Consider the following 26082-nt stretch of genomic DNA (forward strand, 5'->3'; position numbering starts at 1 on the left):
AGTATGTCCAGCTGTAGGAAGAATCCTTTACACCCTTAATGACTAAGTATTGGTGGAATGAACTCCCTAACTGCATCAGAACAGCAGAGTCACTCATTATTTTCAAGAAACGACTAAAAACTCAACTATTTAGTCTTCACTTCACTTCCTAATCTGCAATTGTCTCTCTGAATATCACACTAACTGTACCAAAAAAAAAAAAAAACTAATACTACTAATACTTTCCTTCTTAGACTTTACAGACCTGAAACTTGCCTACAGCACTTATTCATTGTTGCTCTTATAGTTGTGTAAATTGCTTCCTTGTCCTCATTTCTAAGTCGGTTTGGATAAAAGCGTCTGCTAAATGACTAAATGTAAGTATGTCATTAAATATCAAAAAAGTATTCTATAAAGCATATTGTTCCACCAAATGCCATGTTAGCGGGTGTCTTCAGTAGATCACTATAAAAATGCACGATAGTGAAGAGGATTATATACTTTCCATCGTTGACCCATGTTCTGCTCTGTAGGTTTTCAATACCCATAAAGCATGCTCTCCAACAGCGTCTTTATCAGCTTCAGAGTAGCTCTATTATCGTCTGAGAGATTGCATGGCTCTCATTAGGGTTCAGTCAAACGCCAGTGTGCTCTGTGATCTTTGAAGACTGGATTAATTGCCTCTGAAGGAAATGGCACAGTGTCGCGCTTTAGCTCTGATTAGATGATCACTGTTACCTCGGGGCCTTTTAGACTCCACTGTAGATCAGAGAGAAGGCCATATCAGCGACAAGTCCCACAGCTGACGATACAAACCATGAACAAAGTCGACAGAGTTGGGATGGTTGATTAATCGTATTGAAATTGCAAACAGGATTGAGCAAAGGTGCAATTGTCGTATGATTTATCTGGAGAAAATCTCCTACGAAGGCCAGAGGGCGCTCTCGCGGTAACTCACTAACCTAATAAACAAAGAAACTCAGGAAATCCCCTGAAGAAAATAGCAATTGCTGAATTCACCTTATTCTTCGTCGACGAGCTGGTGCAGCCATTTGAATCTTTTTTACTCGAGACTTCCAGCCTCGTTCACTTCCATTTATTTTTAGACGTTAAAAATTGCTCGTTATGCAGCTTGATGTTGCGAACTGATATTTTCTTGCTATATTATTCTACGTGGTCTGTACAGTCATGCAGACATTTGTTTGTAGAGCAAGAAATTTGACAGTTTTTTGCCGTTTACTATTCCTAGTCATTTCTTCTGGGCGACTGAATCGGAAGTTCTAAAATTATCGCGAAAACAGGCGCACTTCCGCATTTTCGATTAAGGTCAATAAACAGAACATTGAACTGCTTTCATTGATTCAGCATGAGTAATAAGTGAAGCTTCTTAAACTAATTTCGACAGGGGCACGGGATAGGATTGACTACAGCTGATCCCTATCACCAATCACTAAGTAGCCAATCGGATCACTCCAAATTCAATATAAATATCCAGCCTAAACTTTATTCCTCATCTTCTTTTTGGAACCCCCCCCCCCCCCCATTCCATCCCTTCTTCCACCTCCTCAGTTTGGGCGACACAGTGGCTAGCACTGTTTCCCCACAGCAAGGAGGTCGTTGGTTTAACACTAGCTGAGACAACCGATACTCTCGGTGCGGAGTTTACATGTTCTCACCGTGTTCGCGTGGGTTTTTCCCGGGTACTCCGGTTTCGTCCCACACTCAAAAACCATGCAACAAAAGTTAAAGTCACAAGCACTTACTACAAACCAGCGCAGTTAGCGGTCTATTTTGGGAACCTATCGAGATCTACCTGATCTCATATGCCTCCTAATGCTTATTGACCAGGCGGGAGCCTTGGGCTCATCTATCACCGAGCTCAGGGTTCTCTCCCGGGACAGCATGCCAAACTTGCTTAAATAGTCAAGCATTATCTAAGTGTGAACTCTTGAAACACACGACTGCAGAATCATCTCACAAAAGGGTTTCTTTCAAACACCCGACTACCACACTGTAAAAAATAAACATTATTTTACACTTAATTGTCTGTATTTTTTTTTTTTTACAGAATTTTCCATTTTTTTCATTATTTTTTCATTATTTCTCCTTTCAGCTTTTGCAAACCCAAACACATTCCAAAGCCTCCTCCAAATTCGAGGAAAAGAACTAGTAGAACTCAAGACTCACTCCAAATGATATGTATGTATGTGTTTGCAATCTACTCTGCCCTATAATGAAAGTAGTTAGAACAGTGTATGCATGCTTTAATAAAGTCCCTTTTGAGCCTTATACAGTATAGAAATCCCTAGATGCTATCTAATGTGTGTTTAGAGTGTCGTGTTTAGTATCATTACGTTTCTCCTGCTATTTTACAACACATGATTTCAGGGTTCTGCCACTCTGGTCATGTAAATTCTTGTTTTGGTGGCAGAATCCGGACACTAGTCTTGTCTAGTCCAGTCCTGTTGTGCTCGGCTCGAGTTTTCTTGGATCGAGCACTTGTTTCTGTCATTGTGTGTGTCTCCGTGTGTGCATGCGAATTCGTGGGTGTGCGCAGAGCGTGCGTGCTCCCGCTTGATGTGGCCGCGCGGGCTCTGCGTGCCTCCGACGCGCGCTCTTGTTCTCGTGTTTGTGTTTTCGTCTGTCTGCAGCGTGGCATTTCATTCCCAGCGTCTCAATATAGTTGGTTTCGGTTTTGGTCGGCGCTGGGATGAAACATGCATGCTGCGTGTGTGAGTGCACGGTGAGTGCTTTCATTCATCGTGTACTCGTGTCTTGCGTTCAGTCTTCTGTTGGTGTTGTGTCTAGCACGTGGTGCATGTTTACATGCACCATGTGCTTGTGTTGTTATGAACTTGCAGTTAATGAGTTATCTCATTGGCTGCATGTTCTAGTCATTTTATGTGAGCGCATGGCTTGTCATGCGCTCTCCCGTCTATTGTCTAGTCCCACCCTCCTTGTTAACCCATTATTAGTTAATTGTGTTCACCTGTTTGTGTGTTAATTTTCTACAGCTTATAAACCCCTCATGTCTGTTGTCCTGTGCCAGTTTGTCATTGTATGTCATTGTATGTTACCTTGTCGTGTGTCTGTTCCAGTCGGGATCCCAGCCAGCCTGTCCAGTCTAGTTTGGTTTGTTTATTTGTTTTGCTAATGTTTTCCCTCTCGGGGGAGTTTGTTTTGCTGGTTTTGCCTTTTATTTTGTTTTGTTGAAAATAAATAATACTTTACCCTGCACTTGGGTCCTCACCCCTTTTTCCCCTCAACGTACTGTGACACATGATGCTGAGTGCACGATAATAACTTTTACGGCTTGCAATTTTTAATGCTTTGAGTATGTCGAGGGAGGTCCCTCATTATGCATAGGAGCGGTCCAGAGACAAAGTAAAGTTTTGCGCTCCAACTTTGCCCTGAAATTATTGGTCGGTCAGTAGAAAATGAGTGTAACGTAGCTCACAGTTGAAGCCTGTTTGCTCCCCAAAATAGATGCAGAAACCCTCCGGCAAAACGCCTCCGCAGAGAATGTCTTTCTGTCCTTGTTTTCTTTACTTTCCGACATTTAAACTCAGTTTAATCTCGCGCCTCATGGGACCATCTAACGTAGACCTAAGTTGAACAGGAAACATAAACTCCGACATCTCTGCGCATCAACAAAATCTCGCATGACACGAGAGAGTGAATGCAAGTATATTTCTCCATATGCGTTTTAAGCTGTGCCCCTTTTTTAAGGTGTTTTATGATCAATTGGTGATTCTCGTTATGTGTGATGAACTGAGCAAAAACAGTTATTCTGTACCTAGGTTCTATATTTCCTCGCTTTTCTGTTTCTTTCTGTTTGTTATATGTTTATATATATATATATATATATATATATATATATATATATATATATATATATATATAATCTGATATAGTATAGTGGATATATATACATGTATGTATGTATGCATGTGTGTATATATATATATATATATATATATATATATATATATATATATATATATATATAGTATACGTTTGTTTGTTATATGTAAAATATATGTCTATATATATCTATATTCAGTATACACTTGTTTGTTATATGTAAAATATATGTCTATATATATCTATATTCAGTATACACTTGTTTGTTATATGTTAAATATATGTCCATATATATCTATATTCAGTATACACTTGTTTGTTATATGTATAATATATGTCTATATATATCTATATTCAGTATACACTTGTTTGTTATATGTTAAATATATGTCCATATATATCTATATTCAGTATACACTTGTTTGTTATATGCTAGATAAGTCAATAAATCCCATTATAAACATGTTGGATTGTTTTTGTTTGCCTAAATTATTGATTTTGCTACAAGCTGATCTTAAGTTTTTCAAAACTTGTAAATGATTAATCTACTTCACAAGAAGCAGTTATAATTACCTTTCTAAATAAATAGACTCATTACAGAGTCCGCTCAGACGAGCGGGCGAGGTCTTGTTATATTTATTTGGTCAAATTAACAATAAGTTAATTCAGAATATTAATAATTAATAATAACTCGTTATTAATGATCATTAATATTCATAAACTGAGCTAATTTCACTACAACCTGTTAGTTTTAATTGCTGGGAAAATGGATACTTTAGAGCTTTTGTTAGCTAGTTAGATCTGCAGAGTTTAAAATAATTTTTGGGGCGGGATCAAAATCAATGACGTAGCGTGCACCTGTTAGTGGAGTGATGACTGATTTTTCTATCTTTGCCATGATGACAGTGCATAATCTGATACTAACATTCAGCTTAAAGTGACATTTAACGGCTTAATTAGGGTAATTAGCCTAAATTAGAGTAAATAGGCAAATCATTGTTTAATGATGGTTTGTTCTGTAAACCATCACAAAATAATTGCTTAAGAGGGTTAATAATATTGAGCTTAAAATGGTTTTAAAACTATTACAACTGTATTTATTCTAGCTGAAATAAAACAAATCAGACTTCCTCCAGAATAAAAACATATGGGAAATACTGTGAAAAATTCCTTGCTCTGTTAAACATCATTTAGGAAGTACTTCAAAAAGAAACTAAAGGGCTAATAATTCTGACTTCAGCTGTATGTGATAATAAGCAATGCAAAAAAGCCCAGAAAGCAAGCTGATTCTCACATGCTCTCGCAGAAGCGTGCCAGTGTGCTGGGTTTCTCCTGGTTGCGTCTCTGTCTGAACCAGCGTTGGATTGTCCTCACGTCCCAGTCCAGCTGCTTAGACAAACCCTCTAACCGCTTCTCATCAGGGTGCTGGAAGACCAAAACACGCACAAACATGTCATCACAGTGATCCGCCACTGCTAGAAAACCAAACAAAAAAGCACCTGAGTTTGTATTAAAAACAACCCAGGTTCATTCTAAAAACGTAGTTCTGTGGACGTTTCTGGAGACCACGAAATACCGTATGTATTTTTGCAGTTTTTGTTTTCGTGAATCCACGAGAGGCCGCTGTGTGCTCTTTTTCCTAGCGCCGCACACTGTTAACCCCAAGATTGGATCCAAGATGGCCGACGTCAAAATGGCCACCATGGTCACCACCCATCTTGAAAAGTTTCCCTACTGAAAAAACCAGCGTAAACCAGCCTAGGCTGGTTGGCTGGTTTTAGCTGGTCAGCCAGGCTGGTTTTAGAGGGGTTTTGGCCATTTCCAGGCTGGTTTCCAGCCATTTCCAGCCTGGTCTTAGCTGGTCAGGCTGGGAGATGAACAGCTAAAACCAGCTTGACCAGCCTAGCCAGACTGGTAGCCCAGCCAAAACCAGCTATGTCCAGCTTAAACCAGGCTGGTCAAGCTGGTTTTAGCTGGATTTAGCTGGTCATTTACCAGCCTGACCAGCTAAGACCAGGCTGGAAATGGCTGGAAACCAGCCTGGAAATGGCCAAAACCCCTCTAAAACCAGGCTGGTCAACCAGCTAAAACCAGCCAACCAGCCTAAGCTGGTTTAAGCTGGATTTTTCAGCAGGGTTGCCCCCTCACATATACTAATGTGCCACAAACAGGACGTTAATATCACCAACCATTCCCATTTTATTAAGGTGTATCCATATAAATAGTCCACCCTGTACATCAAAATAAAGAACCAATATATCAGTATAAAGTTAAGTGATGTGCTGGGCCATTCTACAGCCTGTATGATATGATGATATACAGCAATTTTTTTTCCAAAGGATGATACAAAACCCTTCGCTTAGACAATAAAAAAATGAAAATAAAAGCTTCCTCTTTTTGCCTTTTCTCTCAATAAACAGCTACTCAAATATTTTTCACAACAGCTCCATAACTATCAGTATTAGCATCCAGTAATTTCATCCAACGCAATCAGATTCCAATTAAAGCGCTGTTTCCACTAACATGATTTCCCCCTGAGAAAACACTTTTCAGTTTCAGATGTGAATTCATAAAGTGTGATTAAACGTGTTGTACTAGAGAATCTGAACATTTGTGAAGGAAACTTAGCTCAACGACGGTGTCTAAAAATAGTGGCGGTGCGTCAGTGCACATGAGCTCTGATAAAGCCCCGCACGTCAAAGAGCCGCTATCACTCTCCTTTTACAGCTCAGAGACCGTCATTACCTGTACATTTAGAGCATTTGCTTTCTTTGAAATACAAGAGCTCAAAAAATTAAACATCACTCTTCTTCTTTCCATATGATCAGCTTTAGTTCAGAAGTTAAACTCTGTGTCAACCTCAGAATCAGTATCTAGGGCTGTACAATATATTGATAATATCACATATATATATATATATATATATATATATATATATATATATATATATATATATATATATATATATATATATATGTGTGTGTGTGTGTGTGTGTGTGTGTGTGTGTGTGTGTGTGTGTGTGTGTGTGTGTGTGTGTGTGTGTGTGTGTAATTAGATTATTTATTGAAGATTAAAAGATTTCATTCATTCATTAATTTTCCTTTGACGTAGTCCCTTTATAAATCCGGGGTCGCCACAGTGGAATGAACCACCAGCTTATCCAGCATATGTTTTACACAGTGGATGCCCTTCCAGATGCAACCCATCACTGGGAAACATCAATACACACTCAATCACACACATACACTACGGACAATTAAGCATACTTAATTCACCTAGTATTTGGACTGGAGCACCCGGAGGAAACCCACGCAACACGGGGAGAACATGCAAACTCCACACAAAACTGCCAACTGACCCAGCCAAGGCTCGAACCAGCGACCTTCTTGCTGTGAGGCGACAGTGCTACCCCCTGTGCCACTGCGTCACCAGACAATAAACATATGATACATAAATAATAAAATATAACAACAACATGGGAGAACTTCGAACATTCAAAGGAAGTGAATTCCATCAACTATGTATATAATAAATAAAAAAACAGCGCTGATTTGCCATTGTGTTCATGTGCTCAACAGAAACGACTGTGATTGGCCGTGAAGGTCATCAGTTCACCGAACTCACCACTGTTTACTGAGTGTAAACACAGATACAGGGACACTGGATCGTTTTAAAGCCGTGATTCAACAGCGGATCGCTCATATGTCAGCTTATGGACAAACCAGCTGATCAATGTGAAGAACACGCTTAAATGTTAGCAGAAAATTGACGTTTTTAAAATGTCACTATCCATTAGTACTCCATTAGTATTCATGCAAGGTTAGTTAACGAAACCTAACGAAAACTAAAATGTAAAGTAATTGTCGTTAAAATTGTCGTTAAAATCTAGTTTTTAAAAAACTAGAACTAACTGAAGCTGTATTGTGTTCATACAAAACCAACTGAAACTAACTACAATTATAGCAAAAACCTCCTTCGTTTTCGTCTTTGTAAATGTATTTAATACATAATCTTACTGTAAGCCGTTTAGTAAATCTAATTTGCGCTGCAGGTGTTTGACTCGTATGGCACCTCAGAGTCTGTAATCCTGCTGCCATCGAGCCATTTCTCCTCCAGTCAATCCTCACTATTGCTCCCGTGACAAAAACAGAGATAGTAGACAGTAGCACGGTGGCAGCATTACAGGCGCTTAAAACTATTACTTTAACACATTTGTGCCCAATAATCCCTACTGAAAAATCCAGCTTAAACCAGCCTAGGCTGGTTAGCTGGTTTTAGCTGGTCAACCAGGCTGGTTTTAGAGGGGTTTTGGCTATTTCCAGGCTGGTTTCCAGCCATTTCCAGCCTGGTCTTAGCTGGTCAGGCTGGGAGATGAACAGCTAAAACCAGCTTGACTAGCCTAGCCAGGCTGGGAGCCCAGCCAAAACCAGCTATGTCCAGCTTAAACCAGGCTGGTCAAGCTGGTTTTAGCTGGATTTAGCTGGTCATTTACCAGCCTGACCAGCTAAGACCAGGCTGGAAATGGCTGGAAACCAGCCTGGAAATGGCCAAAACCCCTCTAAAACCAGGCTGGTCAACCAGCTAAAACCAGCCAACCAGCCTAAGCTGGTTTAAGCTGGATTTTTCAGCAGGGATGGGTTTTATTTCTGTATCACGATCACAAACTAATCTTTTCAACAGGATCTTCTAAGTAAAACGGTTGAATGAGTTCACCCCAACAAACTGAATCATTTGAAACGATTCGCGTCTCCAGTAAGCACTTATCCACTAACTACTTACTTTTTAACAAGCCTAATACCCCCCTCTGACTCTAAATAATCCAATATATACTCTTATTCAGTTATTAGAACAGTAACGTTACACTGAGATCAAATTTGAGAAGCGGTGAATTGATAATACTTTTTCAGATCATGGTGATGTTTCAACTGATTGAAATTATTGCTGACTACATAATGTTTGAGTCCTAACATCCGCGTTAAATATCTGAACTTCCCATCACTACTGTGTATCTAACCTCAGAGGCAGCCGTGCATACATATTGTACGTAAGGCTGCTATCTTGTGGGCTGTTGTATCTGAATTTGAGGATGGGTTTGGTATTGGTAGATGATAGTATTCATGTATCCTATAAATATTTATTATATAATATTTATTCTGTTCCTTTTGAATCACCCAACATATATCCTCATTTAGAAAAAAAAACTAAAAAAACTAACTAAAACTAATATTGAAACTAATATAAACTAAACTAAATCTGAGTCATTTCAAAATATAGAAACTAATAAAAGCTAAGCTGCGTCCCAAATCGCATACTTGTGCACTATTCTACGCCATTTTGTAGTATGAATAGTGTAAGTAGTGCGTTCACACTGAAAACTCTAGAAATAATAAGTGCACTTTAATTACCCGGATGATGCACTCATTCAGCCGCTAAAATAATGTATGGAATGATGGACACTACACGCACTCAACGACCGCAGGTTTGCTTATGTAGCGGTAGGGGCGGAGCTATCGGGTGCACAAGTTGGATAATTTATTTATTTTGGATGGTGAAAGCAAAATTCTCCTATGAGAGTAATAATAGCGCCTCCCGATGGTGAATGCGGCAATACTCACGGCAGGTATTATTTGATTATTCGTTTATTTCACTGATTTGGCAACCGTCAAACGTCATTAGGGAAACGGTTTGAATTTCTGCTTAGTAAAAAAACATTAGTGTGCTATTTGGGACAACACTATATACATATACTATCCTGTTGAGTGTGTAAGTGCATAAGTACATAGTGCATGAGTGCATAATGTTTAGTGAGCCATTTGGGACGCAGATCTAGTAAATCTCCCTCTAAAAACTAATTAAAACTAACTGAATTTGAAAACAGAAGTCAAAACGAAATAAAAACTACAACTAATAAAAAAAAACTATTTTAACCTTGGTATCGTGACAATTTTGTAACTACAGTGTATGTGAAGTTTGATTTAAGCTCTACATAGCACCATACATTCTCTCTTCATAAACAATAATCATAAACACCATAAATATCCATAAATATGATACAAGTATAAAAGATTCTATTTTCTTTTTAAAAAGACAATAACTTCAATTATTTTTCATCAATTTCATCCCTTTAATCTTTAAAACTACAGAATTTTACAGCTAGATTACCCTCATGAGTAGTTGCTGCTGTCTGTTTGAAACTGGCTTACTGAATTTATTTCTTTAGATTTCTTTCTCCTGTCATTATAAATGCCATAAACCACTCAGAACAGTGTTACAGCGGTTTGCCTAACCCTCTCAAAGCAATAAATCGTGTTTAACCGTAAGACACGTGGTTTTTACCTTGGTGATGGCAGTGAAGACCTTCTCCAGAATAGCATTGGGCTGAGCTTTCTGCGGTCCATTGGCCTGGATTTTCAAACCCAGGGCACACGGCCTCGCAATAAACCTACAACAACCAAAAAACAAAGACTTTATCAGATCTACTTTATCATGTCATTTCAATTCCTGCCAGCCTAATTCTGCAGGTCTGACAGGCTGCATTAATAATCAATATTCAAAAAAGAAGCTCAGAGGTAATAAACCTGCAACAACAGCGACTAAACAAATCCTCCAGTTTGCAATATTCAGAGCCGGGTTTTCCTGATGTATCTTGGCCCTTAGGAGCGTTCTGTACATTAAAGGGCACCTAGGTTACCCCTTTGTTCAGATTTAATATAAGTCTTTTGCGTCTCTAGAATGTGTATATAAAGTTTCAGCTCAAAACACCCATCAGATTTTTCATTATACCTTTTACAAGATCCTGTTTTATACTGATTTCCAGCAGGGGGTGCTTTTGTCGTACTGCGCCTTTAAGACGAGTCTTAAAAAATTCGTTACAAAATTCACGCATGCGCACACACACAGATACACACGCACACCGCAGCTCACACACACACACACAGACAGGCAGACAGACAGAGCGCGCTTAGCTTTGCACTCAAATGTGACAGGATACAGGCTAATCTCCACTTCTGTGTGGATATCTGTTGTTATTGTACAAAATAAACCTGATTTAACTTCCACAAACCAGGATTGAAGTGTCTTCTTTTATACAGTAATTGTTCTGACGCGTGGCTGTGCTGATGAAGTAAAGCTGAAGTAAATCGCTGTACTTCATTACACATGTGCTCTGTTTTCAAACACTTTAAACATGTGAAACTTACTCTTAATCACATTTGATGATGATTGCTGATCCTAGCGAACAGAACAGACCTTTTATTCCCGGTTGCTTTGCGTATGTTTGGTTTTGTTGACATATACACGTGACTACCGGGACATGTTATTGCGTGCAGCTGTCAATCAATTCGGTGGGCGGGGGGACCGCACTCCTACGTAAAGTTGCGGTCGGTCTGAAAACCGCTCCTATTGGTCCACCGTTTTTATGTTGTTAAATTAAAAAAAAGGACTGAGAGTGTTTATATCACCCCAATATGATGGTCTATACACTATATATACACATATGTTTGTCCAAATAGCTTGAAAAGTAGATTATTCACCATAAGCTTTAAACGATACGAATGCTCATTGCAACTCCACACGTTTCCCAAACCTCGTGCCGGAACTCATTTTACAAGCTACTTAAGATATGCTTTAAATGAAATACAGAAAAAAGTTAATTAGGTAATTTAAATATTTATAATTTAAATACAATAACTTGTCAAAAACTATTGATTACAGACCCAGCATCAGATATACATCTTCCAACTATGGATGATGAAGGCCACTGTGCTCATTGGAACCTACCCCAGCCTTGTGCCTTGAGGCAATCCTGTCTTGGAAGTCTACAGACAATTGCTTTGTCTTCATGCTTGGTTTGTGCTTTGACATGCACTGTCAACCCTGGGCCCTTATAGACAGGTGTACGCCTTTTTCAAATCATGTCCAATCAACTGAATTTACCACAGGTGAACTCCAATTAAGCTGCTGAAACATCTCAAGAATGATCAGTAGATACAGAACTTACCTGAGCTCAATTCAGAGTTTCACAGCAAAGGCTGTCAATACTTATGTTTGATGTCAAATATTGACATTTATTCGTCAGGTATTGCAACCAAAATCCAACATCTGATAGACGTCATAGTGGTAACGTCCACACAACATTAAACTGTAACATCATTGGACATTGATATTTGGTTGATTTTAGGTTGTGTTGAATCCAACATCGAGCTAACATCTAAAACCAACATCTTATTGACGTCAAATCGTGACATTTATTCGTCATGTATGTGAACCAAAATCCAATACCCGTCTGATAAACGTCATAGTGGTAACGTCCACATAACGTCAAACTGTAACATCATTTGACGGTGATATTTGGTTGATTTTAGATTGATTTTAGGTTGATTTTAGATTGAGCCAACATCTAAACTAACGTCATATTGACGTTCAGGGGCGCCGCTAGAGAGAGGGGGGGGGGGGCACATTGAGGGGCCACCTAAAGACATTATCAAGCCCCCACCCCCCACGCAGCTCTTTACTTACGTCCAAGAATCCTACACCACAACCCTAATCCCCCCCCCACACACTCACACACACTTCACTTCACTTTCATCAGTGATTACACCCCCCCCCCCAGTGTTCACAAGCATCACCGACCCCCAGGGGCACCGCTAGGAGGGGGAGTTAGGATGTTTTTAAGGGCCCACACATTGAGGGGATTGATTTTAGGTTGATAGAGACATTATCAAGGGCCAGTGACTAACTCCCCCAAACCCCACAAGCCCTTCACTTACATCCACGAACCCTGCACCAAAACCCCCCAGTACCCCCAACCCCCATTTCACTTTCGTCTGCGATTACCACCCCCAACCTCTACCCCCCCCCCGACTAGAACTACCGACCCCCGTGTTTTTTTTTCCTTTTATACATGATTCACCCCCCCCCCCTTCACTTTCATCCCCGATTGTCCCCCCCCCCCTTCCTTTTACACCACACTTTGCTTGTCAGAGGGCCCGTGGTGGCCAGCGTCCCTGCTCATGTACATGTGATGTTTTTTATTTTTAATAAATATGCAATCATTTCTTTTTTTCACATTGTCATTATGGGGTATTGTGTGTAGAATTTTGAGAAATTAAATTAATTTAATCCATGTTGGAATAAGGCTGTAACATAGACAAATGTGGAAAAAGTGAAGCACTGTGACTAGTACATGCACTCGCCATGAGGATCAGAAGGCGAGCACAGAAACTCCATTGAAGATATCTTAAAAACATGGTGTGGAAAATGTCATTTAATGCAGTGCTTCTTGTACATTCAGAGACTCACTTTAGATCATATATCAATCAGGCAATGAAGATCGTTGATTTTTGAAGAAAACAGACCATAAACGCAATTCTTCAAACTAAAAACATCTTGTCCACAAATGGATAAAACCTAATGATTTAAAGTAAAGTTGCAAAGTAGAAAGAGTTAAAAAGACAATTAAAGAGTAGTTTAGTACTCTTTTAGTTTAGTTTAGTGACTGTAATTCTTAAATAAGTCATCAAATGATTCTTGATATTGATGCGAAATGAACTGAAAAACCATGACCTTGTCTTCAAATTCTGTACATGAGAAGTAAGATGGAAGTGGAGGTGACAGCAGACAATTTTAATGAGCTTTCGCCACTTAATTAATAATCTCATCCAATTAAGAGCCCTCCCAAGATGAGTGAAAATGCAATGCAGTGCAGAAAAGGCTTAGGAAATGATTCTTATATAAAGCTGAAAGGTTATGAAGTCAGCGGGCAGATTGATTTGCGGCCTGCACTCTGTTTGCTTTGTGGAGCTGAAATGCCATGAATGGGCTGTTCCTCATCATAAACATTTATAACGATTCTACAACACAGAAAGATGACCATAATGTGTCCTCTTTCCACAGAGGAAATCCAGTGATGTCAAAGTAACACTGATCTTTTTTTTTAATATATATCTAGTTTAATCAGTCCTATATATGCAGTATTAGCAGAGATGGGTAGTAATTAATAGGCTTCGGCGGTATTCAAATGTACTTAGTTTCTACTAACCCTAAAGTGTTGCCAAAAAGCTTCTTTCTGCTGTTAAAGATAAAAGAATATGTTAAGGAAAGCTGAACACCTGTAACCATTTACTTCAATAGTAGGAAAAACAAATACCATGCAAGTCAAAGGTTACAGTTTTCCAGCATTCTACAAAATATCTTCTTTTCTCTTCGACAAAGAAACTTATAAAGGTTTAAATAGTCCAATATTTACGATGTTTTAAAGTCACATTTATTTATTCACAACAGGCTTAAATCAGGCAAGACTAGCACAAAAACACCCTCAGTAAAAATAAAGTTCATCATTATTGAAAACAACATTAATTTTGTCAGTATTTCACACTCCTAGTCCTCAACAGTAAAGGGTTAGTTCACCCAAAAATGAATATTTACACACCCTCAAGTGTTTCCAAAAAGTTTCTTTCTTATGTTAAAGATAAAAGAATATGTTGAGGAAAGCTGAACACTTGTAACCATCGATTTCAATAGCAGGAAAAACAAGTACCATGGAAGTGAATAGTTACAGGTTTTCATCATTCTTCAAAATATCTTCTTTTCTGTTCAATAAAGAAATTCATAAAAGTTAAAATAGTCATAGTCTCCAATTTTTAGCTTATTTTAAAGTCACATTTACTTATTCACAACAGGCCTAGACTAGGCAAGACTTACACAAAAACACACGTTTTGTAAGTATTTCACATTCCTGGTTCTCAATATTAAATGAATGAATATTTACTAAGCATGTACTCATCCTCAAGTGTTAATAAAAACTTTCTTTCTTCTGTTAAAAAATATGTTGACGAAAACTGAAAACCTGTAACCATTGACTTTAATAGTAGGAGATACCATGGAAGTCAATGATTACAGGTTTCCAGCGTTCTACAAAATATCTTCTTCTCTCTTCAACAAAGAAACTTAAAAAGGTTTAAATAGTCCAACATTTACCATGTTTTAAAGTCACATTTATTCACAACTTAAATCAGGCAAGACTTGCACAAAAACACTCTCAGTGAAAATGTTTATCATTATTGAAAACAACATTAATTTTGTCTGTATTGAACACTCCTAGTTCTCAACATTAAAGGGTTAATTCATAGAAAAATTTATATTTACTCAACCACAAGTGTTTTTAAAAAGTTTCTTCCTCTGTTAAAGATAAAAGAATATGTCGACGAAAGCTAAAAACCTGTAACCATTGACTTCAATAGCAGGTAAATCAAAAACAATGTAAGTCAATGGCTACAGGTTTCCAGCATTCTTCAAAATATCTTCTTTTCTGTTCAACAAAGAAACTCACAAAGGAAACAAGTAAAGGGTGAGTAAATGATGCCAGAATTTTCCCTCACTCAGACAGGGACTTGTCTCCAACTATTACCTTATTTTGAAGTCAATTATTTATTCACAACAGGCCTAAATCAGGCAAGACTAGCACAAAAACACCCTCAGTAAAATACTGTTTATCATTATTGAAAACAACATTAATTTTGTCAGTATTTCACACTCCTAGTCCTCAACAATAAAGGCTTAGTTTACTTAAAAATTAATATTAACTATGTACTCATCCTCAAGTGTTTCCTAAAAAGCTTCTTTCTCCTGTTAAAGATAGATGAATATGTTGAGGACAGCTGAACAACTGTAACCATTGACTTCAATAGCAGGAAAAACAAATAAGTCAATGGTTACAGGTTTCCAGCATTCTTTAAAATATCTTATTTTCTGCTCAACAAAGAAACTTATAAAGGTTAGAAATGAGTAAAGGGTGAGTAAATGATGCCAGAATTTTTACTCACTTAGACCGGGACTTGTCTCCAACTATTAGCATATTTTAATGTCACATTTATTTATTCACAACAAGCCTAAATTAGGCAAGACTAGCACATAAACAGCCTCAGTAAACATACCGTTCATCATTATTAAAAAAAACAACATAAAATTTATCAGTATTTCACACTCCTCATCCTCAACATTAAAGGGTTAGTTCACCCAAAAATGAATATTTACTCTCTATTTACTCATTCTCAAGTGTTTCCAAAAACTTTCTTTCTTCAGTTAAAGAATATGTAGAGAAAAGCTGAACACCTGTAACCATTGACTTCAATAGTAGGAAAAACAAAAACCATGCTGGAAACCTGTAACCATTGACTTGCATTCTTAAAAATATCTTCTTTTCTGTTCATCAAAGAAACTCATAAAGGAAACAAGTAAAGGATGAGTACATGTTGCCAGAATTTTCACTCACTCAGACAAAGACTTGTCTCCAACTATAAGCATATTTTAATGTCACATTTATTCATTGGTTCATTCCACTGTGGCGACCTCTGAAATAGACACTAAGCCGAAGGAAAATGAAGGAATGAATGAATTATTGAAAACAACACTACTTTTCGTCACGATTTCTCACTCCTAGTCATCAACAAAGGGTTAGTTCACCCAAAAGTGAATATTTACTCACTATTTATTCACAATTAAGTGTTTTCAAAACGTTACAAGTTTTTTACTTCTGTTAAAGACAAAATAATTTGTTGAAGAAAGCTTAAAACCTTTAACCATTGACAGTAGTAGAAAAAAAAAAACTATGGAACTCAATGGTTAAAGGTCTACAGCGTTCTTCAAAATATCTTCTTTTCTGTTCAACAAAGAAACTCAAAGGTTTGAAACAAGTAAAGGGAGAGTAAATGATTCCAGAATTTTCAGTTCTGGGTGAACTATCCTCTTACACTAACCATTATAATAAAAGAAAAGCTAGAAGATCCGTCATCCTCTCCAGACTCCCAGAGGAGATCCTGACAGAATATTTCATATTTTAACTATGAAGAGCAAAATTCAGCTGGAGAGATGTGAAGAACTCTGACAGATGAAGGTGAAGAGCAGATGGTCTCTGGCATACATAAACACCAAACCTGACACTGCGCCGTCCCACAGGGAACATGGCAAAAACAGCGCTTTTGTGACACCGAAAGCAAACACTTTTCAGATGTCAAAGATCATATCGCAAAATTAATTTAGTGGTATAATCCACTGAAGGGGCGACGCAGTGGCGCAGTAGGTAGTGCTGTCGCCTCACAGCAAGAAGGTCGCTGGTTTGAGCCTCAGCTGGGTCAGTTAGCGTTTCTGTGTGGAGTTTGCATGTTCTCCCTGCGTTCGCGTGGGTTTCCTCCGGGTGCTCCGGTTTCCCCTACAGTCCAAAGACATGCGGTACAAGTAAATTATGTAGGCTAAATTGTCCGTAGTGTATGAGTGTGAGTGAGTGTCTGTCCCTGTCCCAGGAATGGGTTGCGGCTGGAAGGACATAAACTGCGTAGAAACATGCTGGATAAGTTGGCGGTTTATTCCGCTGTGGCGACCCCTGATTAATAAAGTAATAAGCCAAAAAAGAAAATGAATGAATTAATGAATCCACTGAAGGGATGGTGGCTCAGTGGTTAGCACTGTCACATTGGGCGTAGTGTATGAGTGTGTGTAATTGTGAGAGTGTATTGGTGTTTCCCAGTGCTGGAAAGGCATCTGCTATGTAATGCTGGATAAGTTGACGGTTCATTCCACTTTGGCGACCGCTGATAAATGAAGGGACTAAACCGACAAGAAAATGAATAATATACAATATAATAATGTTTAATAATATACCGCATTTTTCCCTAAATAAATGCATCTCAGTAAGAATAAGACGATGGTTGAAAGACTATATTATTTAAGTTTTAATCATAAGTACAATAATGCATGTGAAAATATCGATGAGAGGTATATTTTCATTCTTAACAGCTATTGAAATATTGCAGCACATATTTAATCAGCATATTCAGGAAATCAACAGTGTGATGAACTGCAAAATGTAGGTCATGAGACTCTTAGAAATGTAGGCCATGGCGTTTATTTTTATGTTTGTAAAAATTTTAAATAAGATGACCCAAAATTGTGATTTATATAAACATATAGCAGTCATCTTTTGCAGGTGCAAATAAACCACAATGGTGCTTTTTCAAAGTTTCATACATTTGCATTAGGTCTGCACAATATATAGTTTCAGCATCGATATCGAAATGTGATCACTTGCTAATAGTCTCTTAGAAGGATATGCAATGTTCATTCATTCCTTCGGCTTAGTCCCTTTATTCATCAGCGGTCACCACAGTGTAATGAACCGCTAACTTATCCAGCATATGTTTTACACAGCGAATGCCCTTCCATTTGCAACCCAGTACTGGGAAACATCCACACTCATTCACATTCACACGTTTACACTGCGGCCAATTTTATTCATTCATTTTCCGCTTAGTCCCTTTATTAATCTGGGGTCGCCACAGCGGAATGAACCGCCAATTTAGTTTATTCAATTCAACTATAGCACATGTGTTTGGACTGAGGGAAACAGAATTGCCAACTGGCCCAGCCAGGACTCGAACCAGCAACCTTCTAGCTGTGAGGCGACAGTGCTAACCCCTGAGCTGCTGTGTTGCCTTGATTTTGTATTATAGTTTACATTGTGTAATGATTTAAAAAACATTCAGGCATAAGAAATTGTACCGTTTGTAACTTAAATTACGATTAATTTGATTGAATTATTTTTATTATTCGATTACTGAACCTGAATACTGTTAGACTGGGAAAATAACTAAACATTTTATTATATAATATCTTTTCCTTTATTGTATTTATAGATTGTTTATTAGATGATATGTAGATGCTCTCCCCTACAGAATCATCCCAATCAGTCTGAAATAATCAATTCTATCCAAATAGAGGTATTCAAGTCATCTGGTGAAATTGTATTAACATCGCAATATATATCGCAGAATAAAAAATATTGCAATGTTAGATTTTTCCACCATCGTGCAGCCCTAATTTGCATAATATAATGCATACTCTTAGGAAACATCCTGACAAATTTTTTTGTTCCAATTTTTACTGTTTTTAAAAAGGACAACTCAAAACTATGATTTATATAAGCATTTACCAGTCACCTTCATTTAGATAAACCACAATGCTTCAAACGTGCACATGCTACACATGTTACAAATATGTGTACACCTATTCATTGTACATATTGCTGTCAACATTGCCAATTTTACATTGTCCTGTTTTTTTGGAAGTATGCTGTTGTATGTTGTTGTATTTTGCACTGTCTGTATGTATATATATATATTTGCAGATTAGGAAGAAAAGTGGAGACTCCATAGTGGAGTTTTTAGTCGTTTATTGAAGACAGCGAGTGACTCTGCCATGCTGATGCAGTTAGGGAGTTCATTCCACCAACTGGGCAGATTGAATGCAAGAGTTCGGGAAAGTGATTTTTTCCTTCTTTGTGATGGAACCACGAGGAGACATTCATTTACAGAACGAAAGTTTTTGAAGGGCATAACAATCTGCAGAAGTGAGAGCAGATAAGAAGGAACAAAACCAGAAATCGCTTTGTAAGCAAACATCAGAGCTTTGAATTTGATGCGAGCAGCAACTGGCAGCTAGTGCAAACGAATGAGCAGAGGAGTGACATGCTCTTTTAGGTTCATTAAAGACCACTTGTGCTGCTGTGTTCTGAAGCAGCTGAAGAGGCTTGATAGAGTTAACTGGAAGCACCGCTAGTAGAGAGTTGCAATAGTTCAGTCTGGAGAGAACAAGAGCTTGAACAAGGGAATTCAGATAGGAAGGGTCGGACGTTGCGCGTTGTATTTGCACAGTCAATTGCCACTGCCAATTTTACATTGTCCTGTTTTTTTTTTTGCGAGTATGCTATTGTATGTTGTTGTATTTTGCACTGTCATTGTATTTGCACATATTTGCACTGTCTGGAGCTTTTCACTCATTATAGCACACGTGCTGCTGATGATGTGACAATAAATGTGATTTTATTTTATTTGAAACATTTGCATAATATAATGCAAAATAGGAAACATACTGAAACTTTGTCACGGTATGGTGATCAAAACAAGAACAAAAAAAAGGTGAAGGATCCCTGTGCAGATTTAATATAGTGCAGTAACAGTGACAAAAAAATACAAAAATCCAAAGTACAAAATAACAAAACAAACAAACCACGAACTCAAACAGACTAAACGAAAACTAGACTTTGACAACTAGGATAAGATACAAAACTGGATACAGGATGACAAGATACAAGACTGGATTCAGGAAACACATACCACAAGGAAGACAACGACCAACTGACAAACAAAGGATGAATGGTTGAATATATAGTCCAGGTAATCAACGGTAAACAGACACAGCTGTGATTGCAAATCAGTGTACGTGGACCGGGTGTAATGCGCGTGGTATGTATGGACTTGTAGTTCTTGGGCGCTGTAGTTCACTCTAAGTCCGTTGAACTATGGCGCCCTCAGGTGGTCACTGACAGCCATGACATTTATTCTTTCTATTTTTAATGTTTTTTTAAAAATCACCCAAAATTATGACTAATATAAACATAGATCAGTGATCATTTGCAGGTTTAAATAAACCACAATGATGTTTTATCAGAGTTTCAGACATTTGCATAATATATTGAACTGATCTTTTCTATTTGTACTATTTTTAAATAAGATCACCCAAAATTATGAGTTATATAAGCATATAGCAGAAACTTTTGCAGATGTAAATAAACCACAATGGTGGATTTGCCTGTTTTATATATATTTGCATGTTTTTCAATAAGAAGTTTTTCAATAAGATGCCCCAAAATGATATAGGGGACACCAGGGATGATTGTAGCACAATTTTTCTTTAGCACCTAAAACTACATTTTCTTTAGCTACATGACTGAAACTTTAAGGAAAAGTACCCACATTTGTCTACTACAAACGTCAATGATTTAAATTTCTTAAACTATATCACAGACTTTGTGAAATGATGACAAACACAAAGTGGTCATTTGTTACATCCTACCCCACTACTAGGCTAGGTTGTAACACATACTGGGGTAAGTTGTAACAGGTAGACAAAATGCACAAGGGTACTACAGGTGATGTGCCACACCAACAGTTTTATTGTAAATAAATCACTGCAACAATACAATATATGTGAATATTAGAAGTGTATGTGCATATTGTGTGTGTTTGTGCATGCACAAGTGCATTTGTTTGTGCATGTCTGTATATGCACATTCATATGTATGTGTGTAAGTGTTTGTACACTTTCAAAACATGTGTTTCAACTTACCTCGCTATTGTCATTCATTGTTTAGCTAGCTGTATTAGCATGGTGCTTTGAAATTAGCAGGAGGTTGATACACCATTCTTTACTAGAGAAACTACAGTTTGACCTGATATGACTCATACAACATCATCTACAACGTTACTAAACAAAATATTATCTTGTTATTTTTTTTACTTTCTTAACTCAGAATTCGATTTTCTGTTGTAGCTTCAGAAGAGATTGCTAGACTGACTGAAAAATCTCCATGTGTAATTGTTAAGTTAACCTGAGGAAACTGAAAATGTTACATGACCCCTCTCATCCCTGATTTGTGGAATTAGTGGTGTTACAACTCTCCCTGTGTTTCAACTATACCCAGTCCCAGTCACCTTATGCAGATGTAAATAAACCACAGTGGTGGATTTATCAATGTTTCTTACATTTTCACAATATCATCATGCATAATATAAAACATTAATATGTGTTTTACGTTATAAATTTTTAAAGTTATTTAATGCTTCATAAATTTGCATAAAATAATGCATAATCTGGAAACATACTTTATAGACTTTTTAATAATTTCTAATTTTGCTGATTTTTAAATGATGATTTTTCACCCTTTGCAGATGTAAATAAACCACGGTGGTGGATTTATCAATGTTTCTAACATTTTTACAATATCATGTATAAATTATGAAACATTAATTTGTTTATTCTTTTATTTTTGCTGTTTTTAATAAATAAGAGGACTCGATATTATTTACCAGTCACCTTTTGCTGAATTTAATAAACCGTCATGGTTATTTTATGCTTCATAAATTTGCATAATGCATAATCTGGAAACATACTTTATAGTCTTTTTAATAGTTTATAGTTTTGCCGATTTTAAAATTATGATTTTTTTACCCTTTGCAAATATAAATAAATCATGGTGGGAGATTTATCAATGTTTCTTACATTTTCACAATATCATGCATAATAGGAAACATTCATTTGTTTATTCTTTCTATTTTTGCTGTTTTTAATAAATAAGAGGATTCGATATTATACCAGTCACCTTTTGCTGAATTAAATAAACCGTCATGGTTATTTTGCTTCATAAATTTGCATGATATAATGCATAATCTAAAAAAACATTATAGTTTTTTTTTCTTCTAATTTTGCTGATTTTAAAATTATGATTTTTCACCTTTTGCAGATGTAAAAAAACTGTGATGGATTTATCAATGTTTCTTACATTTTCACAATATCATGCATAATATGAAACATTAATTTGTTTATTCTTTCTATTTTTGCTGTTTTTAATAAATAAGAGGACTCGAAATTATACCAGTCACTTTTTGCTGAATTAAATAAACCGTGATGGTTATTTTTTGCTTCATAAATTTGCATGATATAATGCATAATCGGAAAACACACATTATAGTTTTTATTTTCTTCTAATTTTGCCGATTTTAAAATTATGATTTTTCACCCTTTGCAGATGTAAATAAACCACGGTGGTGGATTTATCAATGTTTCTTACATTTTTACAATATCATGTATAAATTATGAAACATTAATTTGTTTGTTCTTTTATTTTTGCTGTTTTTAATAAATAATAGGACTCGATATTATTTACCAGTCACCTTTTGCTGAATTTAATAAACCGTCATGGTTATTTTGATTCATAAATTTGCATAATGCATAATCTGGAAACATTATAGTTTTTAATATATATATATATAGTTTTCTAATTTTGCTGATTTTAAAATTATGATTTTTTACCTTTTGCAGATGTAAAAAAACTGTGGTGGATTTATCAATGTTTCTAACATTTTCACAATATCATGCATAATATGAAACATATTAATTTGTTTATTCTTTCTATTTTTGCTGTTTTTAATAAATAAGAGGACTCAAAATTATATACCAGTCACCTTTTGCTGGATTAAATAAACCACAATAGTTATTTAATGCTTCATAAATTTGCAAGATATAATGCATAACATAAACACTTTCCATTTTATGCAACATCACAAAAATAAAAACAAATACAAAGAAAGCAAGGTTTCCTTTGTGACAACTTGCCCCATAGACTAACGTGACCATACCCCAGTGCTGCTGTGGGAGTCTGTGGGAGATTCTCAAACTTTAAATCAGCCACAAAAGCCTTCACGCATAACCCAAAATAGCTGACACACCTAAGACCGATCTAAAAACAACACACACACAAAATGCCCTGACCTACTTTCATCATCGTTATTGCAGAAGATGGCCCATAATGCGTTCTGTCATTGTGCTACTTCATATAAAGATACAAAGCCAATATGAAGGAAGGAACACAAAGCTGTCCGATCATCATCAGCATCAGCATCACTATATAAACCAGCAGCACCTTCAACATAGATGATGGGGATGAAGATGATGATGATGAAGAAGAAGGGACAGTGGACGTACCTCTCAAAGACCAGTCGGATCATAAACATGCAGAATGCTAAAGGACACGCCAGATAGAGATCCTCGGCTTGGGGAAAGGTTGAATCGTCTGTGTTTTTCAAGTCAGCCCAGGTTACATTATGCGGGAGCCAGAAGCGCTCGTTCCAGAACCACGCCAGAATCCCTGCCATTTCCAGCGGATCCGATGGTGTGTTGGTGCTAATAATGTGGAGACCAATGGTGCAGTCTTTTATTCACGGCTGGATCTTTTGCAGGTCCAGTGTGAGGGTGATGGTAGTGATGATGATGATGATGTTGGCGATGATGCACCGCCCGTTTCTGTTCAGAGTCTCCGCTGTTTCCCAATGTAGGGAAGTGGAACGCGCACGACTCGCTCCGCCTCCTTCGCTTCGCTGATTGGTTCTCGCGCGTGTCAATCACCCAGCCGTCTCTTAAAGGAACAGACGGGGGAAATAAAAATATGATTCTGCCATTATTTACTAAACCGCATTATCTCCACTGCATCACACTTTTTATGCTACACTTTAAATGAACAGTTCATAGTACGTTTTTTTTTACACTATTCAAATCCCTGGCCCGTAGCCAGCCTGGTGAAAAGGGTGGTTCTTTTTTTTCTCCAAAAGTATGATATTTAAATACTGCTTTTTAGTGACATTTGAAATACTATTTTTAGCTGGTTTAGCTTGTAGGATGGTCCAAAATGTACCAAATATATTTCCTCACAGCAAGAAGTTCGCTGGTTCGAGTCCCGACTGGGTCAGTTAGCATTTCTGTGTGGAGTTTGCATGTTCTGCCCATGTTGGTGGGGGTGCTCAGGTTTCCCCCACAGTCCAAAGACATGCGCTATAGGTGAATTGAGTAAACAAAAAATTGGCTGTAGTGTTTGAGTGTGAATGAGTGTGTTTGGGTTTTCCCAGTACTGGGTTGCAGCTGGATGGGCATCCGCTGTGTAAAACATATCCTGGATAAGTTGACAGTTCATTTCGCTGTGGCGACCCCTGATTAATAAAGCGATTAAGCCGAAGGAAAATGAATGAATTGTTATAATTTAATTGATTGTCAGCCTACTTTAATTAGTCGACAAGACAAGTTTTCTAATTTTATGATTCATTTTAGCTTTACTGTAGTTAACAAAAATAAATTTTATAGATTTATTTACCTGTAATCAGTGGTGTAAAGTAACTAATTACAAATTCTTAAATTGCTGTAATTGATTAGTTTTAATAATGTGCAATTTTACTTTCTCTCGAGTACATTTTTAGTGCTACTTTTACCCCACAACTTTCCTTCATCCTGCAGTCACTACTCTATTATTTCCTGTCTATGGGGATTGGAAAAACCAATCATGTGATTCCTGTCCAATCAGATCGCACATAGAAGGTAAATCGCATCATAATGAACTACCTCAAGACATGGGCGATTTATAATTGCGGCAAACTGTTTCGGAGCATTAAAAATTTCCAAAGAAGATGTCCAAAATCTTTACACGCATTGACCCAGAGACTGTTTAGATGCATGTCACCGATGAGAAGATGATAGATGTTTATTGTATGATGATCAAAATGGCCTTAAACACCCAGCAGAGCTCAACGTCAGGCCAGCATCGATGTTCAACGTCCAACCTAAAGCCAACCAATTATCAATGTCTAATGATGTTACAGCTTGATGTTGTGTGGACGGTACAACTATGACGTTTATCAGATGTTAGATATTGGTTGCCATACCTGATGAATAAATGTCAGTATTTGACGTTAATATGACGTTGGTTTAAGATGTTGGCATGACTGTGGATTTTGGTCACTTTTAACGACCTAAAATTGACCAAATATCAACGTCATGTGATGTCGTTATTAGACATCAAAACAACGTTATCCTTGGCTAGAAATTGAATTTTGGTCACCTGACGTAACAACCTAAATCTAACCTAAAAGTAATGTCTTATGACATTGTGTGCCTGCTGGGCAATAACTAGATGCACTACAGAATGTTACGTTTACACACACACATGCACAAATTACATGTAAACGCATCAGCTTTTTACAGCGTAATACCCACTAATCTTGAGTACTTTTGAAAGGTCTTTTTACTCATACTTTGAGTAATATTTACGACAGTTAATTTGTAATCTGAAGGTGAGCCTAATGTGGCCCATGTGGAAAATTATAAATTTGGCCCAAATGATGGAGGACATATGTGGGCCACAGTTGGCAAAAATGTGGCATAGTCATTTAAGAGTAATCTGGGTCTAAATCTAAAGTGGCTCACACGTGTATGTGCAAATGTGGCCCAGTTACCTTAAGACATATGTGGGCCACTTTTGGCAAATATTTGGCACAGTAAGCTCTGGCTATTGCGGATGTGAGCCTAATGTGGCCCAGAGAAGATATGGCAAATGTGGCCCAGTTATCTTAAAACATATGTGGGCCACTTTTGGCAAATATTCGGCACCAGTAAACTTTGCCCTAGTAGCTAAGAATTCTGGCCCAGATTTGGCATAAAGCTGGGACAGCAGGCATTCATCCGGCATTGGCATACAGCATGTGGGCCAAACATGGCCCGGGTTTGGCAGAGGTGGCACCATCTTTAAGGCGGTACACTAGATTTGGGCCAGATGTAAAATGTAGTATCTGGACCAGATTTTACAA

General features: G+C 37.3%; 1 protein-coding gene across 2 annotated transcripts in view; it reads right to left on the bottom strand.

Annotated features, from left to right (window-relative positions):
- Positions 1-23706, bottom strand: part of cers6 (ceramide synthase 6) — a 63930-nt gene extending 40224 nt beyond the window's left edge. For both annotated transcript variants that reach the window (XM_688191.10, XM_073913211.1), the window contains exons 1-3: positions 23438-23706; positions 10181-10286; positions 5138-5268 (exon numbers count right to left, since the gene is read on the bottom strand). In XM_688191.10, coding sequence (XP_693283.4) covers positions 5138-5268; positions 10181-10286; positions 23438-23607 — 407 coding nt within the window. In that variant the 5' untranslated portion in view covers positions 23608-23706. The remainder of the gene's footprint in view (positions 1-5137; positions 5269-10180; positions 10287-23437) is intronic.
- Positions 23707-26082: the final 2376 nt, after the last annotated feature.

This window comes from Danio rerio, chromosome 9 (assembly GCF_049306965.1).
Source record: "Danio rerio strain Tuebingen ecotype United States chromosome 9, GRCz12tu, whole genome shotgun sequence".
Lineage (NCBI taxonomy): Eukaryota > Metazoa > Chordata > Actinopteri > Cypriniformes > Danionidae > Danio > Danio rerio.